Source organism: Dermacentor variabilis, chromosome 8 (genome assembly GCF_050947875.1).
Source record: "Dermacentor variabilis isolate Ectoservices chromosome 8, ASM5094787v1, whole genome shotgun sequence".
NCBI classification, from domain to species: domain Eukaryota; kingdom Metazoa; phylum Arthropoda; class Arachnida; order Ixodida; family Ixodidae; genus Dermacentor; species Dermacentor variabilis.
Window position 1 is genome coordinate 102341236 of NC_134575.1, and position 22431 is coordinate 102363666.

Genomic DNA, 22431 nt, shown 5'->3' on the forward strand with positions numbered 1-22431 from the left:
GATTTCGCTGCCAGAGACGCATTCACGTGTGCTGGGATCTGAATGACGTCGCCTGTTGGCATCGAATGCGAGAAGGGAAAGGGAGGGTTGGGAATTACACGCATTGGAGGAATGGCGTTCTGACGATTCTTCTCGCGAAATGTGCCCGAATTTCGGTGCCCGTTTTTTTGACCTGAGGTCTGCCTGGAGCCACATCATTCGCGTGAGTTCGCGAAGCGGAAATCGCCCGATCGAGTGAACTCACGGAAGGCGCCGACGACTGCCGTGTCTCGGAGAGCGGACCAGAATGACGTGAACAGGAAGAAACTAAGCCTGTTAGGTAAGACGATCGGTGGGCAAGGAAAGAGAGAGAGGGTTAAGGTTACAAGGGGAGAGCGAGCGATAGTGCGTGCAGCGCGCGCAGTTTTCTTTACGGGGTGGACGTTTCTTCTTTTTTTTCTTTTTTCTTTCTTTTTTTGGTCTCAAGAGGAAGCGGCTTGCGCAGAACGCGTGCAGTCGCCCGCAAATACGCTCTGAAAGGACACGCATCAGCCCGGTCCGCGCGTTTACGTCCGTCATGGCTTGTGCTTCAGCGTGCTCCGTTGCCTTGGGCCTTCTGCTCGTCGCTGGCTACTCCGTGGCCGCTCTCGACGTCGTCACGCCGGAGAAGTGCGGTGAGTCTGCGGTTTCTGCTGGGCTTACTGGAATTTGTATTGCGCAACATTTTGCCGGGATAGACGGAACAGAAACGCACACAGCGGAGCACCGCTCATCATCCCATCACCTTCAGACATGCTCTCATCCCATCAACACACACAACACGCTGTGTGCGTTTCTGTTCCGTGTGTCTCGTCAAAAATGGTGCGCAGTCCAACTTGTAGTATGCTACACCAACCCCCTGAGAGTTCAACCTTAGAAAATTTGCTGGGCTAGCTACGACCACTCTTATTTTTTTTTTTAGATGCCGCCAGGGTGCGGTGATGTTTTACCTTCAGACTCCAGTCACGTTGCACCGTAATGTAAACTGTACAGAGAGAGGATATGCACACGCCGCGAGGGCTCCACACCACAAACACCCAGTGTTTACGATGTCGGTGTCTTCTCTCTGCGCCCGGTTTAATATAGCGCTGGTGACATCAATCAAGAATATCGGAACGAACTAAGTCGTTTAACACTAAGTCGTTTACCTTACACTACATTCATTTCCCCACTATTCCAGCTGTTCAAATATTGCTCTTCACATTTCTACTCTCATATGATATAAACAAGGATTAGGATGCGAGAAGTGTAGTAGGGGGCAAAAGTTTGTCGAGCACGCCCACAGAGAAAATACTGAATTTCGCCGTGGCCTTTTCACGTAACTTCCAACCGAGAAGGGCCAACTAAATTTCCTCCCTCTGCAATCGCAGTGCGTGACTAGTTTCCTGTTTATCGAGGCTCACTTGGACGAAATGCAGCTTTTTCTCTGAGGGCCTGGTCCACTAATATTTGCGCCCCAGTATACGTACTCACCTGGTTGCGGCTAAAATGTTGCTTTACTCGGAGAAAAAAAATGTAGCTGCAGCGGCCGAGGAATCGGCGCTCCATGAAAAAAAAAAAGAAACAAAGGAATGATTTGTCTAGCTGAATCGCCTTTTCCGTATGTACACTGCGGCTGACTGTTAACGCGCAAGACGAGAATAATTACTGGTCGATGCTGGGCGTCAATGCACTGCACAGGAGAGTGTCAATGTACCGATACCAACAACCACAAGTACTCTGTTGCACAGCCGTGAGCTTCCACACCAACCAGAGAGGCACGTACGCGTGCGCTCCAAGCCAGTGTGCTCCCTTTAACAGAAGACCAAACTAATTCTTGGCTATATCCATTAATAGCCACTGCCGAATAATCCAGACGTTACGGTGTGTATACTGTACACGCTTTAGAAAAGAATAAGGCCTCGGCAAGAGCAGCCTATTTCGCCACCGGGCGTGAGGGAAACTAAGGATCGCGATTCAATCTCGCGCTCTATGGGGAGGAAAGCGCGAAGGCAGCGTGGGAGGGAGGAGAGGGGGGGGGGCGGCTTCAACCCCACCAAGTACGTACTCTGCGCGGTGCACGGTGCTGTCATAGAGTGCGCGCGGACGCGCGAGAGGTATCTCGATAGGAATTAGGGTCGGTAATATTGATGAATGATTAATCGATTAAAAGTATCCCGCAAAACGATTAAAACGAGTAACGGTAATGAAGAAAACATTAGATCTTCCTGACCTTTCGTTACGCCGTCGTATTTCTCGATTACGCCTCTTTCACAAAATATATTTCGCCACTGACACTCCTAAGCAATCACTCTTTATTACTCCTACTTACTTTTCATCCCGCATGGACCACCGGTTCAAAGCTGGCGTGCCAACCTGCAGGACTAATCTTTATTTTGATTCGTTTGTTCCGAAGACAAACGCGGACTGGAACCACCTTCCTGCCTCCGTCGTGTCTATCGCAGTACCCGAAGTCTTCAAGTCTACTGTATGTGATCATATTCATTAACCTGCCTACTAAAAATGTATTCGTGTATAGCCATTTGCCTTTTTGTATACCCGCTCCTCTCTGTAACGCCGAACGGCCCTGAGAGTAAATAAATGAAACGAAATCGTCATCGATGTCCACCTTTCATTAAGTCGACCTAATCGATTATACATGTTCGTTTAATGGTTTTCTAGAGTTTGACAGAACTGGCGTCAAAGTTTTGAAACCGCACTAGAATGGCGGAGCACGAGCAATGACGGCGCGGCTGTGGTAGAAAAGCGATCGACGACTGTTTTTTGCGAGCCCCGAGTGGTGCCGAGCTTAGGCGCTTCCGCTTTCGGCTTTCTTCCCCTCCCCTCATGCCGCCCGAAGCCGGAGGCTCGAATGTCCTCGTATTTCACGGACTACTGTAGAAACCCAGTCGTTGATCGTCGTGTCACTCCCAGTCCACTGAAGACGTGGCACAGCATTCGTGTCGGATTGAAGCATGTATGATTGAGGCGCAGTGATCTCGCCGCTCTTGCGTTGAAGCGATAGACCGCGCGAAGGTCACTTTGCTCGCTGCTGCTGCCGTGCTTGCTGACACGAGTGTTCTGACAGCCAGTGTCCGCGCTCATCGAGTGTGAGGTGTTCATGTTTGCTTGTGTGGGCTGAAACCATGGTTGGTAATTCAGTTAGTAAGCGAATCTTTCCAAGTTAATACGGATGATAAAACTACTATCCTTACTTCGTTTAGCTGCCTACCTCTTTGCTATCGCAATCAATGCTTCGCCGCTCTGGCGAAAGTGCGACTTTTTTCTTAGTTGGGAGAATGACGTAATTTGTGGGCCGTTTTATAGTCGCGGCTTTCTGATGGCGGTGGGGTCGCACACCCAACCAATTAATGTTCTCGCATTGATGCGTAATTCCATCAAAACACATACATTTGTTGCTTGGCAAGTTGCGTATTAGCGGCGTGCTCTGAGGCTCCAACCATCCCTCACGTCGTTATATGGTGTAAAGACAAAGCTAATAAAAGAAAAACATTCTGATGGCGTTCACTGCTATGTCTACCATTTCACCCAGCCTAAACACTTCACCAAAAACCATTCGTCCGACAATGCAAAATTTCCATCATTTAGCGTCAGCTGACCTATTTAGTCAAACTCTAACACACCATAAACGCAAGACAAAAATGCTCACTTTATCACAGTATGCGGGTGTGTCACGAAATGTGTTCTAAATTCCCCCAAAATAGGAAAGGTTACGTGTTTAAATGATTTTTTTGTAGATTGATTTTACCACAGAGGCATACATTTCAAAATGATTCGGCCAAGTAAATACAGAACTAATTGTGCAGATTGAATCAAAACACTTTTTAACCAAAAGAGCCGTGCGACCGGTTTCAATGGAGGAGCACCACCTGCGGAGCTGATAACCGCTTCCGGAATTCCAGAACACTTGAAGCTGCCATTTTTGATAGCGCGATGAATTCCAGCCAATGTAACACAGGAACTGAACAGCCAAAAGGCGCAGCTGTCACTCTCTTAGTTGACGCCCATGAGTGAGGTGACTACTTGCGCCTCACCATCGGGCAAGCAACAAGCGAGTGAGAGAGCCGTTTGATAAGGGCGCTTGCTTGATGATTGCCCACCGGTGAAGCACAAACGTTCACTAGTGGGCTAAAGGTGGGACAATTGCGCTGTTCGGCGGTTCAGTTTCCGTTTTCTGTCTGAAATTGGCCGCAAGTCACTGCGCTGAAAAAAATCTTGCCCGTCGAGTTTCCTGGAATTCTGGAAACGGTCATCATGGTGGTACGCTTCAATTCTTTCATCGGAATGAATTGCAGGCGTTGTTTCGTTTAAAAGCAATTAGCCTGTTTTTGCACGATTACTTGAGTAAATACTACATCTGGACATCTTCAAATGTGTGCCTCGATGGTAATAAACAATCAAGAGCAAACCACTTATTGCATCGTCCCTATGCTTATAAGGAATTTCGAGCGCATTTTTATTAAATACTCGGTATGAAGCTCACCCCATGCTCATAGATAGTTTATTCAATATATATGCTTGAGGAATCTGTAGTGGCTACAATATTGAACGTTGTCACTGGAAACAATTCTAGGCCCATTTACCGACGCATTGGATGTAGTCATCCGAAAACCTATCATACGTGTGTGCATCAGTCTACCGGGAATATGTAGGGTGTAAAATTAGTACTAAGTCTAAGGAAAAAATTATAGAAGAACATTAAATGGACAGCTACACTGCTTTCCCAGGTATGTCCTGCCCGAGACGCGATTGTGCCGAAACTCAAAACACGCGCACGCGCACTCACAAGAACTGCAGAGCGTGCATGGAAAATTACGGGACATTGAGAAATACACTGGGAAACAAAAGTTTTTTTTTGGTTCAGTAAGTTGCCATTATATAATTGCCAGAATCAGCGTGATAAGTGTGTCACGCAAGTTAACTCGAAGTGCTCTACGTCGGTTCCGTCAGAAGTGACTGCGCCGCGAATTGTTAAAGTGACAGCTCAAAGCTATGGCTACTGTTCCATCCCCCTGTTCTAGTGGTGTGCGCTAAAGCTTCAAAATTTAAACATAATTCGCATCAGTTAGACGTTTTCTGGCAGTTATCGCGCAGTGTTTGACGTCCTCTCACTAAGCGCAATCCGTTTCGTTTATTCTACTTTACATCAAAGTGTCGTTTAAATAGTCTCGTTAAAGCTGGTTCAGTCACCCATGGATTGCTTCGATGTGATTTTAAAACAATATGCCCGAGGAAACTGAAACACTCTTTCAATAAAAAGGAGAGACTTGCGTAGCAGCTCGATTTATTTCCGTTATGGCACTTTACCAACATGCTGGTGCGTCACAGAAATAGTTGATGGCGCTTTGGAAATGTTCCAGCCACTTCTTCCTCGGTACACAGAAGTTTTTGCAAGCTTGCTTATGATCTTCATACACGAGATTGCGTCCAACGCGCAAAAAAGAGCCATGAAATTACTAACGCTTCACAAGTTGTGCTCCAACAGAGGCAAAGTTGCCGCAGATTGACCCATTTCGCGCAGCAGTTTGCGTCGGAGAAACGAGACACTGCCGAAAACGAAAGTGTGGTGGTTTTGATCGAGAAGGGGCCCACTTCAATTGCAGGCTTGGACGAGAAGTGGGCTGGCGAATTGCTGGTCGCGCTGTTGCTTTTCAGGGGGTCCACGGGCGCTCACGAGGCCAGAGTAGGTAGTAATGAAGAATGTCCCACTCGGGGAACCTCGGAATAGCATCGCCCTCAATAGCAGAAAAAGGAGGAAAACAAGAAAAAGAGCTCGCCATGCAATAGGCTGCATCAACATGCATGGTGGCAGAAGAAAGGAAAAGTAGGCAGAGATTGAGAATCAATTAGAGAACAAATAGGGGTGTATGCGGTTACGGAAATTCACTTTTGAGACTCGAAAGAGCCGCCAGTAATTGAGAATTATGTTGGGAAAGGGAGCAACAAAACTACGTCACAAAGAAAGGGAGGGGGATTTGGAATGATATTCCATCAGGGAGCGAAGTGGAAAAGAGAATTCAAAATATCAAGAGCACCTTTGGTGATCAGGTACAATGAGTGAAAAAAAAAAGAACTTGGCTCGGCTGATAATAAGGGTTTGGGTAATGATGCCGAAATTATCCTATTAGATCACATGAATGCCCACATACGGGATCTAGATGGCTATACCGACAACGACGGGAAGTCGATGCTTGATCTTTCTGGACAACATAACCTCGTTATCGTGAATGCAGGGCCTGAGTGTGAAGGGCAGATGACGTGGGAAGTGGGAAACTGGCAATCGACCATTGATTACTTTCTGATGACAGAAGGAGTTCATCATAAGTTGAAAGAAATGGCCATCGACGAGAAAGGGTATAGCAGCATAGGGAGTGACCATAAACGCATCATTTTGAAAATGGGATATGTAGTTGGAAAGAGAGGCAGCAGTACAAAATGGTCAGTCCAAATTTGAACGCTGAAAAAATAACAAATATAGTCGCAAGAGTTCAGGAGGAACTTGGCAAATGGCCAAGTAATGATTGGGAATATAGTGAACTTCTAAGTGTAATGACGACAGAAATATGGAAAGAGAAACAACATGCAAAAGAGAAAAAAAGAAACCGGAATGTGGTGGAACAGGGAGATACGAGAGGCAATCATCGAACGACAGAAAGCATCCCGAGAGCACAGGCAGGCAAAGAAGGCGCAGTTGCCGCAGGATGAAGTGACCAGTAAATGGGAAATATACCGGGAGAAAAATCTATGGTTCAAATACTGGTACAAGCAAAGATAAAACGTGAAAGTGTACGTTGGTTGTCGGAGATACTTGAGAAAAAGAAGGCCGCAGCTAGAGTATTTTGGAACCACATGAAATTATTAGGCCGGAAGTAAACAACAATACAACAACATATCCTAGACGGAAATGGAAACAAACTGGAAGGGGTAGCGGCAGTAAATTACATCAGAAAAGTAACAGCTCAATCTTTCCAAGGGAATGACGAGGTTGTATTTGAAGAAAAAAAAGAGTATGAAGGTGCACCAGATAGAAAAGGAGCTGTTGCAAGCCGATAGTTGGCGATAAAGTAGAATGAATTTAATTTACAAATGTTAGGGGGAGAAAGAATTCACTCGTATAGACTATTGACCTTTACATTGGTAATATTCAAGTTAGCAATGCAGGAAATTAAGTTAAAGGTGCAAGCGTGGGCAGAAAATAATGTCATTTTGGGAGAACCTCATAATGGCTTCAGAATAGGTAGGCGTTTGGATGATGACTTATTTGTTCTTGCTTAGTGTATTGAAATATTAAGAGTAGAAAGCCGACCGTTATACGGGGCCTTTTTATACATTGCAGGAGCGTATGACCACGTTGACAGCAACATTTTGTGGGTTGTTCTGGAAGGGCAAGGCTTAGGCGACGATAGTCTACACCTTTTGAGAGAGGTTTACCTCGAAAATACCGCATGCGTTGAATTGGAAAGGATGAGGAGCGAGGAGAAAGTTGAAATCAACAAGGGACTGAGGCAGTGGTGCCGCTTATCCACTCTGCTGTTTATGATGTACATGATGAGGTTGGAGAAAGCGCTATAAGGAAGTAATATCGGGTTTAATCTCTCATAGAAAGAGACGGGTGCAGTAGTAGCGCAGCAGCTTCTGTGTTTATTTTATGCGGCCGACATTGTGTTGCTAGCTAGCGAGCAACGTGATCTTCAACGTCTGGCTAATACCTGAGGACAGAAAGGCGAGAATTTAGGTTTGAAATTGAGCGTTAGAAACTCAGCTGTTATGGTATTATCAAAAACAGTGAACAAACAGTGACAATACAGGGCCAGCGAATACCTCGGGTAAAAGAATATAGATACCTGGTATATGGATAAACGAAGGCAATATATATATATATATATATATATATATATATATATATATATATATATATATATATATATATATATATATATAGAAACACAGGAAAAAAACACTAAGACTAAAGGGGAACAGAAATGCAGCCATAATGAAGCACAGAGCGCTATGTGGATACAAAATGTACGAGGTGCTCCGGTGTATGTGGAAAGGTGTAATGGCTCCAGGACTTACTTTTGGAAATGCGGTTTTTTTGCTTTAAATCAGGGGTACAATCAGGACTCGATGGGAACCAAACGTCAGTGGGACAGCTTGCATTGGGCGCTCACGAAAGACTACAAATGAAGCTGAGCAGGGTGATAAGGGCTTGACTAGCTCTGAATTGAGGGGAGTCCACAGTAAAAGTGATTATGAAGAACTACATAGGAATATAAAAGAAAGTAAATGGGCATGTAGAGGGTTGAGGTATTTCTACATGAAAAGCAATCACAGTGGAGGGAAAGAACTAGGAAGCTTATTAGAAAGTATGTGGCCTGTAGGGTCAGCAACACAGCGACAAGGAACGTCAAGCGGAAAGTCAGTGAGGCTGAAATAATCTCATGGGTGGCGGCAATGGAAAAGAAACTTGCCATGAGTTACTACTTAAGAGGAAAAAACGAAATCAGGAAAGATACAACTTATGATATCTCAAAGGAAAGCTCACTACTTTTCGAAGCGAGATCAGAATGCTTTAAAACACGCACCTATAAAGCGAGATATTAGAAGAAAGAAGAAGCATGTACTTAGGGTTGCGTTGAAGCTAGGGAAACGATGGAGCATGTTTTATTTGAATGTGAAGATATCTGCCCAGCGCTCAATTTGGGCACGACTGGCTTCCTTGAAGCCCTTGGGTTCAGCGAGAGCAGAGGGAAGGTAAGCACGTCCGCAATTGAGATCTTTAAAAAGCGATAGGAAGGTTCGTAGAAGTGGGGAAACGACAAAAAACGGAGATGTACGAAAACAAAGTTCACAATATGGGGTAAGAATATTTCTTTATGGGAATGCATCGTGTTTTTTTTTCCTTTTTTTTCCTCTTTTAACCTAGGTAGGATATCAGGATGTATAAAAGCAAATTCTTGGTAGCGCGACCGACTGCCTCGTTCCAAAGGAGACACCCATAATATCCATCCATGCATCCATCGTACGTTGCCACCGCGAAAGCGCAGGAATACGAAACGACTGTGACTTGTGCCCTGCTTCTGTGCGATCACATGTCGGAAAAGCAATTGGGTGTTCGCTAACGCTTTGTGTTCTATTCATGCTACAATATGTGGAGCGGTGGAGGGAAGACATGTGCTGTACTTGGTTGCAAAAATAGTGCCTAGCATTTTAAGGAATGGAATGAATATTTGTCACCAATATCGCGATCCGCTGCTTGGTAAAGACTGCCTATGTTGCCAGCCCTTCGCAATGCACGTATGCCCTCGAGGATCTCAAAATTCAATCATCCGCCAGCGTTGTGTGGCTAACCGTGAAACCAAGGACTTCAACGAGCGAGCGTCGCAAGAGTGAGTACCACTCATTACGCAGTGTGAAAGGGAGTAGCGCCGTTACCGTGCATAGTAAGTTTCTCGCGCGTTATCTACATGTTTCTGCCCCAACACATACGCAGACTTACACCCGCTCTATGGCCAACGTGTCAGTAATAAGTGAAAAGGGCGCAAACTTGAATCAAAGTGCCGAAGCACGGGTGACGGCGACTTCACCGAGAGCACGCAAATGTGCGATGCTGAACGTTTCGTATAGGTCCACACAGTAAGCGAGCCACCAGCGGTACTACGTATTTGCTACAAGGTATAACAACGTACAGAACATCTACGTTACAAGCACTGTGCCCAGAAAGAACAAGCCAATCGCAACTGAATACAAACAGAAAAGGCAGAAAATAAGCAACGGATAATGTCCACCCGGAGAACATTATACTCAGTCAGAAGCGCGACGAGGCGCTACTTAAAAGTATTTGATAAGTTTAAACGGGGAGCTAAATACATTCATCCTAATTTATTTCATAGGGGGAAAGCTCGGACAGTTCGGGATACATTTATAGCATCGCTTTTACTGTATACATGCACCGTATGCGCGGGTCGCACCGCTTGCACAAGGCTCAATGAGCTCAGAAAGCCCTTACGTGTCCCCTGAAGCTGCAGCCAAAGCTTCATGTCGTTCAACCAGTCATCGTACACGTTATACGCTGAAGCAGAGGTTTGCTGAGCCGCACCAGCCGTAATGCAGATCCATTGTAAACATGGAGGCAAGCAATGGACGCGTCACCACGTGATCAAACATGGCTGCGGCCGCGGGATCGCCATAAAAAGGGTGTGTATTTCTATATCCCAGTCCTGCCCGACGGACTCAAGTCTGCATGCCAATTCTCGCACAATAATGACAGTTACGCATGTAGATGGAGAAGGTTCCGCTGCTTCTTTGTTTGTGGCAAAACAACAATCACGAAGTATGAAACTAAGTACAGACAAATGACACTCGTAAAAAATAAAAACGAGGTACGAATAGGGAGACGGCACCAGGAGTAATGAGGGTGCGCCACGTTGCTCCTTGGAAAGCACTTCATTAATTCGCGAACAAGGAAAAAAAAACATTACCTTGCCACAGTATAAGAGAGTAAATGCTGGTTAAGTAAGTTGCGCTGCTAGTACGGGAAGTACAGGTTGGGGTAGTACAGGTCGGGTAGTACAGGTTGGCGCAGATTAGTGGCAAAAAAAGAAAGAAAAGTATAATTTGAATTGCACAAAACAAGCGCGAGATTGCGTAAATATTCAGCGTCATTTTGACGAATAGCGGGAGGGGTACGGCTTCTGTGGAACTCACGTTGTGATCTATGTGGAACTTCATCATCATCACCATCATCATCAGCCTGGTTGCGCCCACTGCAGGGCAAAGGCCTCTCCCATACTTCTCCAACTACCCCGGTCATGTAGTAATTGTGGCCATGTTGTCCCTGCAAACTTCTTAATCTCATCCGCCTACCTAACCTTCTGCCGCCCTCTGCTACGGTTCCCTTCACTTGGAATCATTCCGTAACTCTTAATGACCATCGGTTATCTTCCCTCCTCATTACCTGTCCTGCCCATGCCGCCATTTCTTTTTCTTGATTTCAACTAAGATATCATTAACTCGCGTTTGTTCCCTCACCCAATCTGCTCTTTTCTTATCCCTTAACGTTACACCTATCATTATTCTTTGCATAGCTCGTTGCGTCGTCCTCAATTTAAGTAGAACCCTTTTCGTAAGCCTCATGGGTTTCTGCCCCGTAGGTGAGCACTGGTAAGACACAGCTATTATACACTTTTCTCTTGAGGGATAATGGCAACCTGCTGTTCATGATCTGAGAATGCCTGCCAAACGCACCCCAGCCCATTCTTATTCTTCTGATTATTTCAGTCTCATGATCCGGATCCGCAGTCACTACCTGTCCTAAGTAGATGCATTCCCTTACCACTACCAGTGGCTCTTTACCTATCGTAAACTGCTGTTCTTTTCCGAGATTGTGAAACATTACTTTAGTTTTCTGCAGATTAACTTGCTGAGAGAAATTTAAACTTGAAAAATCTTCAAGGACTCTTAAGGTTCGCATTTAAGTGTGGAACGTGGTAGCATTCAAACATCCCCGACTGCTTCCCACGCTTCGCGACAACTACAGATTATGTAACCGTAATGATTTCCTGGAAACGCACGCGGCTAACGCTATGGACAAAGAGGAGCTTTCCGGGTTTCTTACAACACCATTGGCTGTCGCCAATGGTGTTGTAAGAAACCGGGCGGGGCACGCCGCGCCTCCTCAAACGGCAGCTGGAAAAAATCTGTTGGTGTCTCCGCGTAACAGAATTATGTTTCCTCGCATATTGAAATTATATCCCGAAGCTACCATGTCTGTAGGTTCTGTGTGGAGTCGCAGTTTACGAATTTTCAGAAGCATTTTACTTTGAGACATTCAGTGAGGGCAGTAACGCCTACCGCCAGCCGAAGGGCCTGCGTGGTCCAGGATGACTTTTCTCTAACAGACACCGACGCCGGATTTTTCTGCGACGCGGGGCCCTCAACGCTGTCGCGTTAAAACTTTTGTCGCCTCTGTCTCCGTTTAGGTCGGCACTGGGGACTCATGCGTGGGTCACCCGCGCAATATCTCTTTTTCTTTTTTTTTTCGAGCGCTTGTCGCGAGATGGCAAGACGCCATCAGTTATGCAAAACCATTAGTTAGCTAACGCTCTAAGCTTTCACAAGCAAAAGTGGCCTGTCATTGAGTTTCATTGACGTTATCTTCGGTGCCACAGGCAAAAGTGAATTCTGTCGCTGACGCCTCCAGTTGCGTCACATTAACGCAGAAGGAAGTTACGCATAAAACGCGTATCCATCCTCAAGCACGGCATCGCGCCAAAGGTGCCACGATCCGCCAGGCGTCGTTGCGCAAGCTTCGGAACTAACCCCCACGAGTAAACTGAATGTAGCGACTTTGCTCCTCTCTTAGACTCTCCTTCTCCAGCTCCCCTCTCCGCACGCCCTTCCCCTTACTTCTCTCCCTCTCAGTTTTCTGTGCGATCGTGCGCACCGCGAACCCATAACGCCCGCGCAAGCGGGGGAAGAAACAACAAGAAAACAAAATGAGCGGGCAGCCGGCTCGAGCGCTTGTTCCCGTTAAATGGTGCAAGCGCAGTCACGTGATTGCGCTTCATGTACAGCCACGCCTGAACCTCCTGGTCGGCTCGGGCAGCGATGATATCAAACGAATGTCGCTATCGTTAGCTTCTTTCAGGGGGCTCATGCAAAACGCCTGCAGGTCTTGCGCTCAACCGCTGCCCTGATTACCTCCCAACCTCATTTTCTTCTTCATCTGTAAACGAAACATGCAAGAACAGTGGTTGTCTCATTTTATGAGCGTTAATCAGACGCTATGATCATTTTACAGCCATTGTAGGCACTGTGGTCATTCTGCGAAGTCGTCATTGCTGTGAAATAACATGCCATCTTATACAGATGTTCTAATATTATTGCAAATTCATTGAACAAACTTTCCTGTAAAAATTGCACTGAGCATGCCTTCAGGAACTGCGTGCAGAATTCTTCATGCAAGATGGTGCTTTTAACGGAAAGAACTGATAAATATCTTATTTAAATAATTTCGCAAACATCTCGAAGGAGCACTGAGTGGACCTGTGCTGCAGATTTGAGTATTATTGGCAAGATAATTTAGGTAAGCGAATTGACATGTTGACGTCTGGGTGCTTGTTCTCTGTATCGGTATGCTATTACGTGGTAGGTTATCTTTCATTTTTTAGCGTTTGTTTTACATCCAGCAAGTATTCCAAGTGGTCGGACGAGTGCTTTACAAGGATACTAGAGATGAACCAGTTGACGTCACATCTGACGTTCTTGTATAGCGTTCGCACAGGAAGTCCAAATTCTGTAAACTTCACTTCGTCTTACTGAATTAATTGGCGCCTGAAGTGGAATATGTATGCATTTCGTCAATTCGCGAGAAGAAATGTATTCGGCCTGCATGCCTAGACTATGGAGAAAAGTGGTGTAGCCCAGAGCGCCTTTTCGACCAATGTAATGCATAGAGAGTACTCGACATTGCACGGTATTGCAGAAATAAATGTTTATTTTCCACTGATGGCGCGGCCTGTAGACTTTTGCTCTCAACTGTATGAAACCGTGTAGGCTGCAGTTGTGGGAATGTAAGTAACTGGCGCCCTTATGACCTTGATTCACGGACCGCCTGGTGGTGGATATACCCGTGAATGAGAAAACCTTTCTTCGATAGCTGGAATAAAACAGGTCAGTAAATCACTGTGGTATCGACAACCACGAGATACGGTTGGACTTATTAAACTAGCTACCTGAGGTGCTTAAGGTGTCGCTTTTACTTTGGTTTTTAATGGCACGACTATTATACAGCGCGTTAAACGGGTGTTTGTGGTCCCTCCTTGCGTGTACTATAAAGCACCTTGGAGAAGAGGTGTCGCTTCAGCCAATTCACGCTTAGAACGCACCACACAAGTGCATCAGAAGAGGCTTGGTTTCACCATTCATGCAGAAAAAACACCTCACCAATGCGCCAAAATAACACTTTTAGAACCATTACAACAGCATAAAAAAATTTGCAACACCTTAACTTAATTAAAGAAAATTACTCGAAATAATTGTTTGGCGCTTACGTGTAGTCGCCTCTCCAGTCGAAATTTTTATTCGAACATATATTCACCTTCAAGAATCGGGCGGTTGAGAATCACTGCAGCAGTTTTCCTCATTACACAGATCCTTGCCAGATCGTACGAGCGAAGTGCTGCCTGTGGATGAATAGGAAGCTACCACTGCTGTAAGACGGCGTCGAAATGCGGAAGTCACAACGTAAACGTCGAGCGTCGCCGAGGCCATCGAACAGCTTCGTGATCGTTTGCACAGTACGCCCGAAGGTCAACCTGTCGGTCGCTGCGCAAGCTGAACCTGTATGATGTCACGCTTCCTTTCGCTTGATTCTGTTCGTCTCTTGTTGTTGACCCGCTCGCGACCGGCCGGTTTTGGTGATATCGCAAGCGGATGGAATTGCAATTTAATGCGACCGTTTCATTATCCCGGCCATGACCCTTTCTTCGGTGCACATGGTTTCTCGCAATCTCTCTTTGTGTGGCCGCATTTTACGGCTTTGTTGTTATCCTATCTCGCCTAGCTCGCGAAATATTTCCTGCTACATGTATGCGCTCGAAATATATCCGTTTGGCGTATCACGTATTATTCAGTCCCGCATTAGCACTCACTGGCTCTGCCATTACAGAGTGTTTCTTTTAGAGCGCAGCTCTTTGGCGTCCGTTCCTGGGTTTCGCGTCGTCGTCGGCGTTGTCGTCGGCCTCGTAACCAGCTCCGCCCCCCTTTCATCCCCCCAGCGCTAGCAGCGACCGACTGATACCGCTGGATGCCGCTGACGCCGCTAGAGAGTCAAGATAACGTGACTGCATAGAACACCGTCGCCGCCATGCAGAAAGAGGAGGAAAGGGTCCCCCCCCCCTGTTCTTGTGTGGCGGATAGGGTGCTCTTCAGTTGCCGACGCGCCGGTTATTTCACGTAGGCCCCGGCACGTCGACGAATACGTGACCACCTTCCCACGGCTAGACCTGGTTCTTAGCGCTGCGGAAGCGAGGGTATCATATTGTTTGTGTCGGCATCGGCGGCGTTGTCCTGGGGTTGACTCACTATCGGCGTCAGCGGCATCAGTCAGTCGCTGCTATCTCTTCCCTCCTCCCTTTATCGTGTTGTCCGCTTGCTGCGCGCGCTTCTGCCCCCATCGTTTGCCGCTGGGTGTACACGCCGCCCCCCTCCCCCCTCTTCCTGCGAGTCTCCGGTTGTCAAAGCGCCGGCTCGAACTTAATTCCTTTCTTCGCTCCTCCTCCAATGCAACCCCTGTGCGGTGGCAATCAGAGAGCCAGATCGGTGGCGGCGGATCTGTATATGTGCACCGCCCGAGCCGAAATTGCCGCTGCCGTTCGCCCTGTGCGGTGGCAATCAGAGAGCCAGATCGGTGGCGGCGGATCTGTATATGTGCACCGCCCGAGCCGAAATTGCCGCTGCCGTTCGCCACTGCGAAATTATCTGCCAGTTCTTTCTGAGCCATGAGCGAGACGACCGATGGAGGTCCTCCGTCTGCTGCTGCTGCTGCTGCTGCTAAACGAGCTGCCAGAGCAGAGGCCCAGCGCCGTCGCCGTCAGAATCCAGAGGTGCGTGCCGCCGAAGCAGAAGCTTACCGTCGCCGCCGTCGAGATGATCCAGGAGTACGGGAAATATAAAAAAAAAATTCTGTGATAGCGCATACATGTGTTGCTCGATTTCTTTGCCTCAATCTATCGAAAAGGTGAAACAGCTTATTTGCTGCGCTCAAATTTCGCATTAGGAAGTAACGTAATCGTCGGTAATTCTTTTTCATTCCTTTTTTTTTTCAAGGTGTTATTTCGTATGTAGACGCTACAGCGAGACAACTTCCGTATTTTTGCGCGTGTTATCCCGATAGTTCTGGGTAAAAGACTGTGGCGAACGTTGCTTGGCCACGATTACGTCTTCACAGGAAGCTTTAGCTCGGGTGCTCCTATATATCTGAATACATGTAAAAGGAGAATTCAATTTTCTCGGCAACCACTGCACCAAATTTCGCGAGGTTTGTTGAAGAAAACGCCAAATTCTAGTCACTGTTGCTTTGGAATCTTTATTTAGGTCGCAAATTTTTTATGAAGAAGCGCAAAAATCAGAAATTATCAGAAAACGAAACTATCAAGTTCACAACTCTGTAACTCGGAAATGAAAAATGATATCGCAACTATGGGAATCGCATCTAATGGTACATCTAAAGCGGAGAAAATTGACACGACACACGTGAATTTAAATAAAATGTACTAATATGGAAATATAGCTTTTGCAGAACCCTTGTGCACAAAGTAACAAATTCACGTAAAATAAAAAGTTACATATGAAAATTTCTCGCTTTCAATGCTATAGTGAATGCCGTTTAAAGAACCGCGATATCTGTTCTTGATGCAGAAATATTAATTTGTGAACTTCGTGCTTCTATGTTTTTTATCCAACTTTCAAATTTTCGACAACTTTTTCAACAAAATTCAGGCTCTAAATCGAAATTCCGCTTGAAACAGTCACTAGAATTTAACTTTCTGTTTCAAATGCAATACATTTCATTACCATAGGTGCAGAGGTTATCCTAGTAAAATGTTCTTGCGTTTTACATGTATTTCAATAGGCCACGTCGGAGTTGAGCCCGAGCTAAAGCTTCCGCTTCAAGACACACTACTCCGGGCGCACTGCGCTGTGATACTTCGTGTAGAGCAACATTATGAAATTCTAATATTTACAAAAGTGCTGTGTATTTTCTTTTCCACCAGGAGGCGACTTCAAGGAAGTGCGAGTAAGCCCATGCCCAAAGTTGCCCTGCAACTTCGAGAGAGGGAAGACTGTCCGCATAGAAGTGGACTTCACTCCTGGTGAGGAAGCACTATCTGCTCAACGCACAACATGAAGTGACATGCTGACACTACATCCCGATAGCGTATATTCATTTACTGAGCCGTATTCGATTCATTATCATGAGGTCGGTATTATAAAATCTGTTGTGTATTTATGCCTAAGATGGCTTTCAGGTGTGTGCGCGTGTGTGTCTGTACTACGAAAGTAAAGACGAGTTTGTGGTATGGGTAAACAGGTATGGAATAACTGTGCAAATTGCCGCGATCAGAAAATATGTGCGAAAAGATCTTCCGACCTCCGTTTTTTTTTCAAATGTATGTTTAAAGCCACATGCGTATCTTGGAGGTAAGAGGTAAGCCACAAACGCGCATCTTGGAGGTAAGAAACTGTTACCTTGGATCCCATATTCTTACCGCGTTCTTGAAACTTAATCCCCAGCATGCGTAATACTAGATCCGTTCACTTATGCATTATACATACAAAAGTAAGTCATGGCCAATGTAGATCTCGGGAAAGTGTCCCAAGGTGGGCCACGCGCCAGGGACGAAGCAGGTGCCTTCACCTTGTCCAAAAATGATGTACACAATTATTCAGTTTCATTATAGCGTACTCTGGCTTTTAATGCCTTAACCATTGTAGCAGGCACTTCAGGAGTGCACCTGCCACTGTGACTCACAGTCTACGGTGCTCTGCTGCAGCACGTTAGGCGGCCGGTTCGATATTCGTATATCGACGGGAGCGATACTAAAAAAAGTGTTCGTGAGCTGATCTTCATGTGGAACTCATGAACACCCAAGTAGTCGGGATTATTTCAAAGCCTTCCCCTGCGGTTTCCTTCTTAGCCTCTGGACGGTAAAACATTATAATATAATTATTATATATAGTTTCAAAACATATGTACATTGGCACATTACACACTGGCACAGAGAGAGAGAAAAAAAAAGAATGGGCATGACAACTGGCCACTGTAAAGACGGGCCATGATGCCAGCCTACTTTTCAGGAAGTATAGAAAGAGCACGATAGATAAAAAAACTAAAGTTAAACACTGACAGCTAAAGGTAGGGCAGTAGGAACAGAAAAAAAAATACTGCAAGACTAACTAAATTAAAGGGGTTTAGAAGCGTGATTTGCTGGGCTAGTTGTCACATTTTAAACGAAAGAGGAAGCAGCGAAAACGAAACGGAGGACCACAAGTTGTAAGTCCGGCGGCTGTTTGTGTGTGCTTGCTTCTGGTACTGCACCTGTGTTTTCGCGGGTTCTTTTTTCGCTTATAACTACATTAAAGTATGTTAGAAATATACCAAAATAATACCGCGTCTTTTTGTCTCGGGCTGCCTCCAGAGAAGAAACGAAAGCGCTATTAGCCTGGTGTCGTCGAGACGCACCAGAATTTGAACACCATCGATCAGTGGTAAATTTTAGCAACTGTCGAGTATTTGCTCCAGTGTGCAGACTGAGGCTAGCCTACACTGTGGCACGCTGACGAGTCGCATCATGCTATACGTTGCAGTGTTTGCCACAGCTAATCATATATAATGAAGAAGTTACAAGACGAAGTATTTTTTGAATTGTGGGTGATACCACAGCACGTGCGCGTTGCTTGGGCACAATGGTGGCGCAAAAAATGGTTACCTTTGATTACTTTCGCATACTTAGGGGGAAGTCCCAGCCACGCACATTTCATAATTTGTAGTACTTGCGCGTTCTTTAGCCAAGTCCACGTTTAGTGAAGTCCAGCTAAGCGAGTTAAGAAGGTTTCTCGAAAGAAATTTAAGTTTTCACATAAAGTTTACGGAAATCTAAAGCCTATTCCGAACATTCATCTTGGGGCCTTTTCTCATTTGTGAAAAATATCAAAATTGAATCCTTGGAGCACTTGGCTAATGAGCCAATTTCACGTGCGTGTGTGAACAGGGAGAGCCTGAGCAAACGTTCTTAATTTCTGTTTGCAAAGAAAAGGAAATTATAACCTAGTCACGTCGGGGCTTGAATATTGAGATGAGGCGGCCAAAGGTCCCTAATTTTACAAAGAGCATTGTACTCCTCGCTTTAAATCTAGAAAGGTTTGTAAGCTAGCACGTGACTTGAAAGCTGAACTTGGTGGTCACCCTTCGAGCACGCTTATGCTACTAGATTTATGCAAACTGTGAAGGACAATTTGTTTCTTTATTATTATTGAAGTCTCTTGACAGGCGTTGTGACTCATTTTTCCAGCAGTAAAGCAATCGCTTACTTTTTGCGTGCAATATTCGCAGAGGCCAGCTTTGACAAACTTCAGGCGACGTTCAAAGGGGAACTGACACCCGGCAACTGGCTGCCCCTGCCGGGCTTCAAGAAAAACGCTTGCGCGAAAAGTGGTCTAGCGTGCCCGCTGGAAGCTGGAAAGCAATACACTTTTGCCAAGGACATTTCAGTGCTGCCGTCATTCCCTACGGTGAGTTTGTCATTACGAGGAGATGCTGATGTTTCGATACCGCCATGATACGTAGCAGTGCTTTAAAAGGCGAAGTGTAAGAAATCACAGCAGCAACTCTTCTGTCACTGCAAGTAAATTCGTTTATTGCGATGTGTATCATGTCAACTGAAGGCCCTAGTAACATGCTTCAGTTAATACTGAAAAGGACGATTGGACGATGTGTCTTAGTCTCTTCTCACGTCTAAAAATTAGTGTGCGCAAAAAAAGAATCTTGGCATTTCAGAATAAACAGTGTAGAGGTATTACTTATTCAGTAATTGTACACACGCTGGCTGAACCAATCTGACTTCCTACACAATTAGCACTCGCGGTTTCAATGAACTAATTGTAGACTTGCTGCATACTCAACCAGTTCATCCGGCCGCACGTCAAGAGAAAATTTTAGATAATATTTTTACACCGGCTCCTGATAATGTCAGCGCTTTGTGCGGTAACACTCGGTTTAATGACAGCTTGCATTTAATGACAGCTGCATTCGAAATGTCTGCCTGTTCGCGATATGTGGCCAGAAGTACATTTGCAACTGTAACAAAATAAAAGTTCAGCTTTTTTTATCAACACCGGCAGAGAAAGCACTACTGAATCTTTTGTCCTTTTGTTTTCACCTCAGTGAGTCAACTAAAACTGGTGTTTTATCAAACCAAAGATGACTTAGTTATTACATGCGCACGCACCAAGTATTTCGCTTCGAGTAGACTTCCGCAAGCATGGTTATACAGATCGCTGTGTACGATGGGAAATAAAAGGAAATGATCTTTTGAGGCTACAAAATAAATAGCGACACCTCAATCTCAGGCGAAACACCAAGCTGCGGGAATGGACTACTGCCATGTTCCTACAGCCCCCCTCCCCCCAAAAAAGAAAGAAAAATTTTGAAATTATCTTTCACTAGCACGGCCTCCGATATTTCAATGGTGGATGATGACGGATCACACGTTGCGTCGAAAAAATGCGCTCTTCCGCTGAAGAAATATTCAGGGCCGTTTAATACAAAGAGCATTCTAGCATCGAATTTACGGAGAAGGTGAATTGCAGCTACATGAAAGTCATTACTACCATCTGCATTTGAGTATTGATTAACAAACATAACGCATCAACATGTCCACACCCGGCTTTGTGGCTAAGACGCGGCGTTGCAAAGCGCGAGGCCTGTGTTCAATTAGCGACCGCAACCTGCCGGGTGTGAAATGCAAAAACGCCCTTTTACCGTGCGCTGGGAGCACGTTAAGGAACACCAGTTGATCAAAATTATTACACAGTCCTTCACCACCGCGCGCCTTGTTTTGTGCCGTGATACCTCTGAGATTCTTCTTTCTTTCTAAAAAATGCGCACATTTAGAGGTATTGATGATATTGGCGGTTGCAGATATCCTGCTGCAACAAAATAGGGAGCCACCACCACTAAATTTCCTAGGGCACACCGTCAGAGTTTGTGGTAACATGCCTCACCCACATCTTCAAACAATGCCTGTGCCTTTCCGCTGACCAGATTCTCGTATTTGGCGGCTGTTGAAATGAACTAGTTCAAACGAAGTTTATCTTGTAAATGCTTCTTTGTCTTCCTTGCGCGATATTTGCTGAGCAGAAGGCGTTTGCAAAAACTGTGGGCGGAAGCTGATCTGCGACGTTCCCGCGCTTCTGCCGCAAAAGGACAAAGCGCATTGCCATGATCGAAGCTATGTGCCTACGCTGCACATAGAAGACGACTGCAGGCGCTGTGTTTCTGTACAGTTGACAATATCGTACTCTTGTCGTAAAGGCGCTGTAAAATTGTGCAATTATGCAACGCCTATGTATCAGCGAAAATTTGTTTTAGCCATGCAGTCGGGAACCTAAGGAAACTCGTAATGCACTGTGCGAATGTGATCGTCGCAGTACGTGACAAAACAATACTACTATTGCATTGCCATGGGGTTACCACTGTCAACAGTTCACTTAAGAGACGCGGTCACTTTCTTTTAACTGTATGCATTACAAACGGCGAGATTTTATTGCTGGCTCCTTTAAAGGTTATTGACACTCAATTCATTTACGCATGCATGTTTTTCGCTTCATTGCAGCTTCAAATCAAATCGGAAATTCGACTGAAGGATGGAAACGGCACGACGATCTTCTGTTTCTACGTGCCGGTGCAAATTGCCTGAACATCATAGTCACAGTGGCCAACGACGATTCCGTTTTGCGGCCACTTCACCAACTCATGGCGTCCACGGATCGAAAGAATGACTCGTGGTCCTGCTTTAAAAACAAAAGTGCAATTCTTCGCAACTCTGCCTTGACAAATTTCTTCTTGCAAACCATGGACAATGATGGAATTTCCTCTTCGTGGCACCCAGGAATGACCTGGCTGTTCATGCAGTATACAATGTACATATAAACTGGTTGTCAAGTTTCTGATAGAAGCCTGCATGCCTAGAATATGGCAGCATATTGCAACCGCCTCCACCTGTGTTTCGTGGAGAGGCAACTTCTGTCCGGGAAAACGTGAATAAAAAATAATCACGTCACACTAGGAAGTCGAAGCGATGTCGTGATTTACTTTCCTTGGCTCGAATGTTTAAATTCCTCTGAGGTGCGTCATTTGGACCGCTACTTGAACACTTTTTTACCACACAGTCTTCTTTGACTCAACTCTCGACTTTCCTGGTGCTGTGATTGTCTTGCCGTGCGTGCCGCTGGGTTTCTCGCAACACCAGCAGACGGCGCTCGCCTCCACACATCCAGACCGGCCCCACCGCGGGCCGGGATGCGTAGCCTGAGCGTATGGCACGTGCTGTGTTTGATTTCCTGTGCGACAAAAAAGCGGCTGCTGGGCTGTGATAGTGTAAACATCACAATCGCCCATAGCCTGAAGAGAGCGCTTGGAACCGGCGTCTCAAGAGCGTGCTGGTCACGTGTGCAGAAGGAGCACGTAAACACGCGCCAGAAAAATGGCTCCAAAGCGTGCACTCACCGTCGAGGGCACTCAGGCCTGATAGAAGTGTCGCGCGGAATAGGGGCGTCTTCGCTACTCAGGAAAACGTGGTGCATACTGCGAATGTATGTATACAATCTATACATTCTATTCTATAACAA

At 45.8% G+C, this 22431-nt stretch overlaps 1 protein-coding gene across 2 annotated transcripts; it reads left to right on the forward strand.

The window, feature by feature from the left end:
• Nucleotides 1–123: 123 nt before the first annotated feature.
• Nucleotides 124–21904, forward strand: LOC142590495 (NPC intracellular cholesterol transporter 2-like). 2 transcript variants are annotated; one of them, XM_075702657.1, is made up of 5 exons: nucleotides 124–319; nucleotides 467–653; nucleotides 16797–16895; nucleotides 19136–19314; nucleotides 21417–21904. In XM_075702657.1, exons 2-5 carry the CDS (start codon nucleotides 557–559, stop codon nucleotides 21498–21500), a joined length of 459 nt encoding a protein of 152 aa, XP_075558772.1. In that variant the 5' UTR covers nucleotides 124–319; nucleotides 467–556; the 3' UTR covers nucleotides 21501–21904. The 2 variants fall into 2 exon arrangements, with proteins under 2 accessions (XP_075558772.1, XP_075558773.1); XM_075702658.1 differs by lacking the exon at nucleotides 124–319 and having other exon boundaries at nucleotides 456–653.
• The last annotated feature ends 527 nt before the right edge of the window (nucleotides 21905–22431 follow it).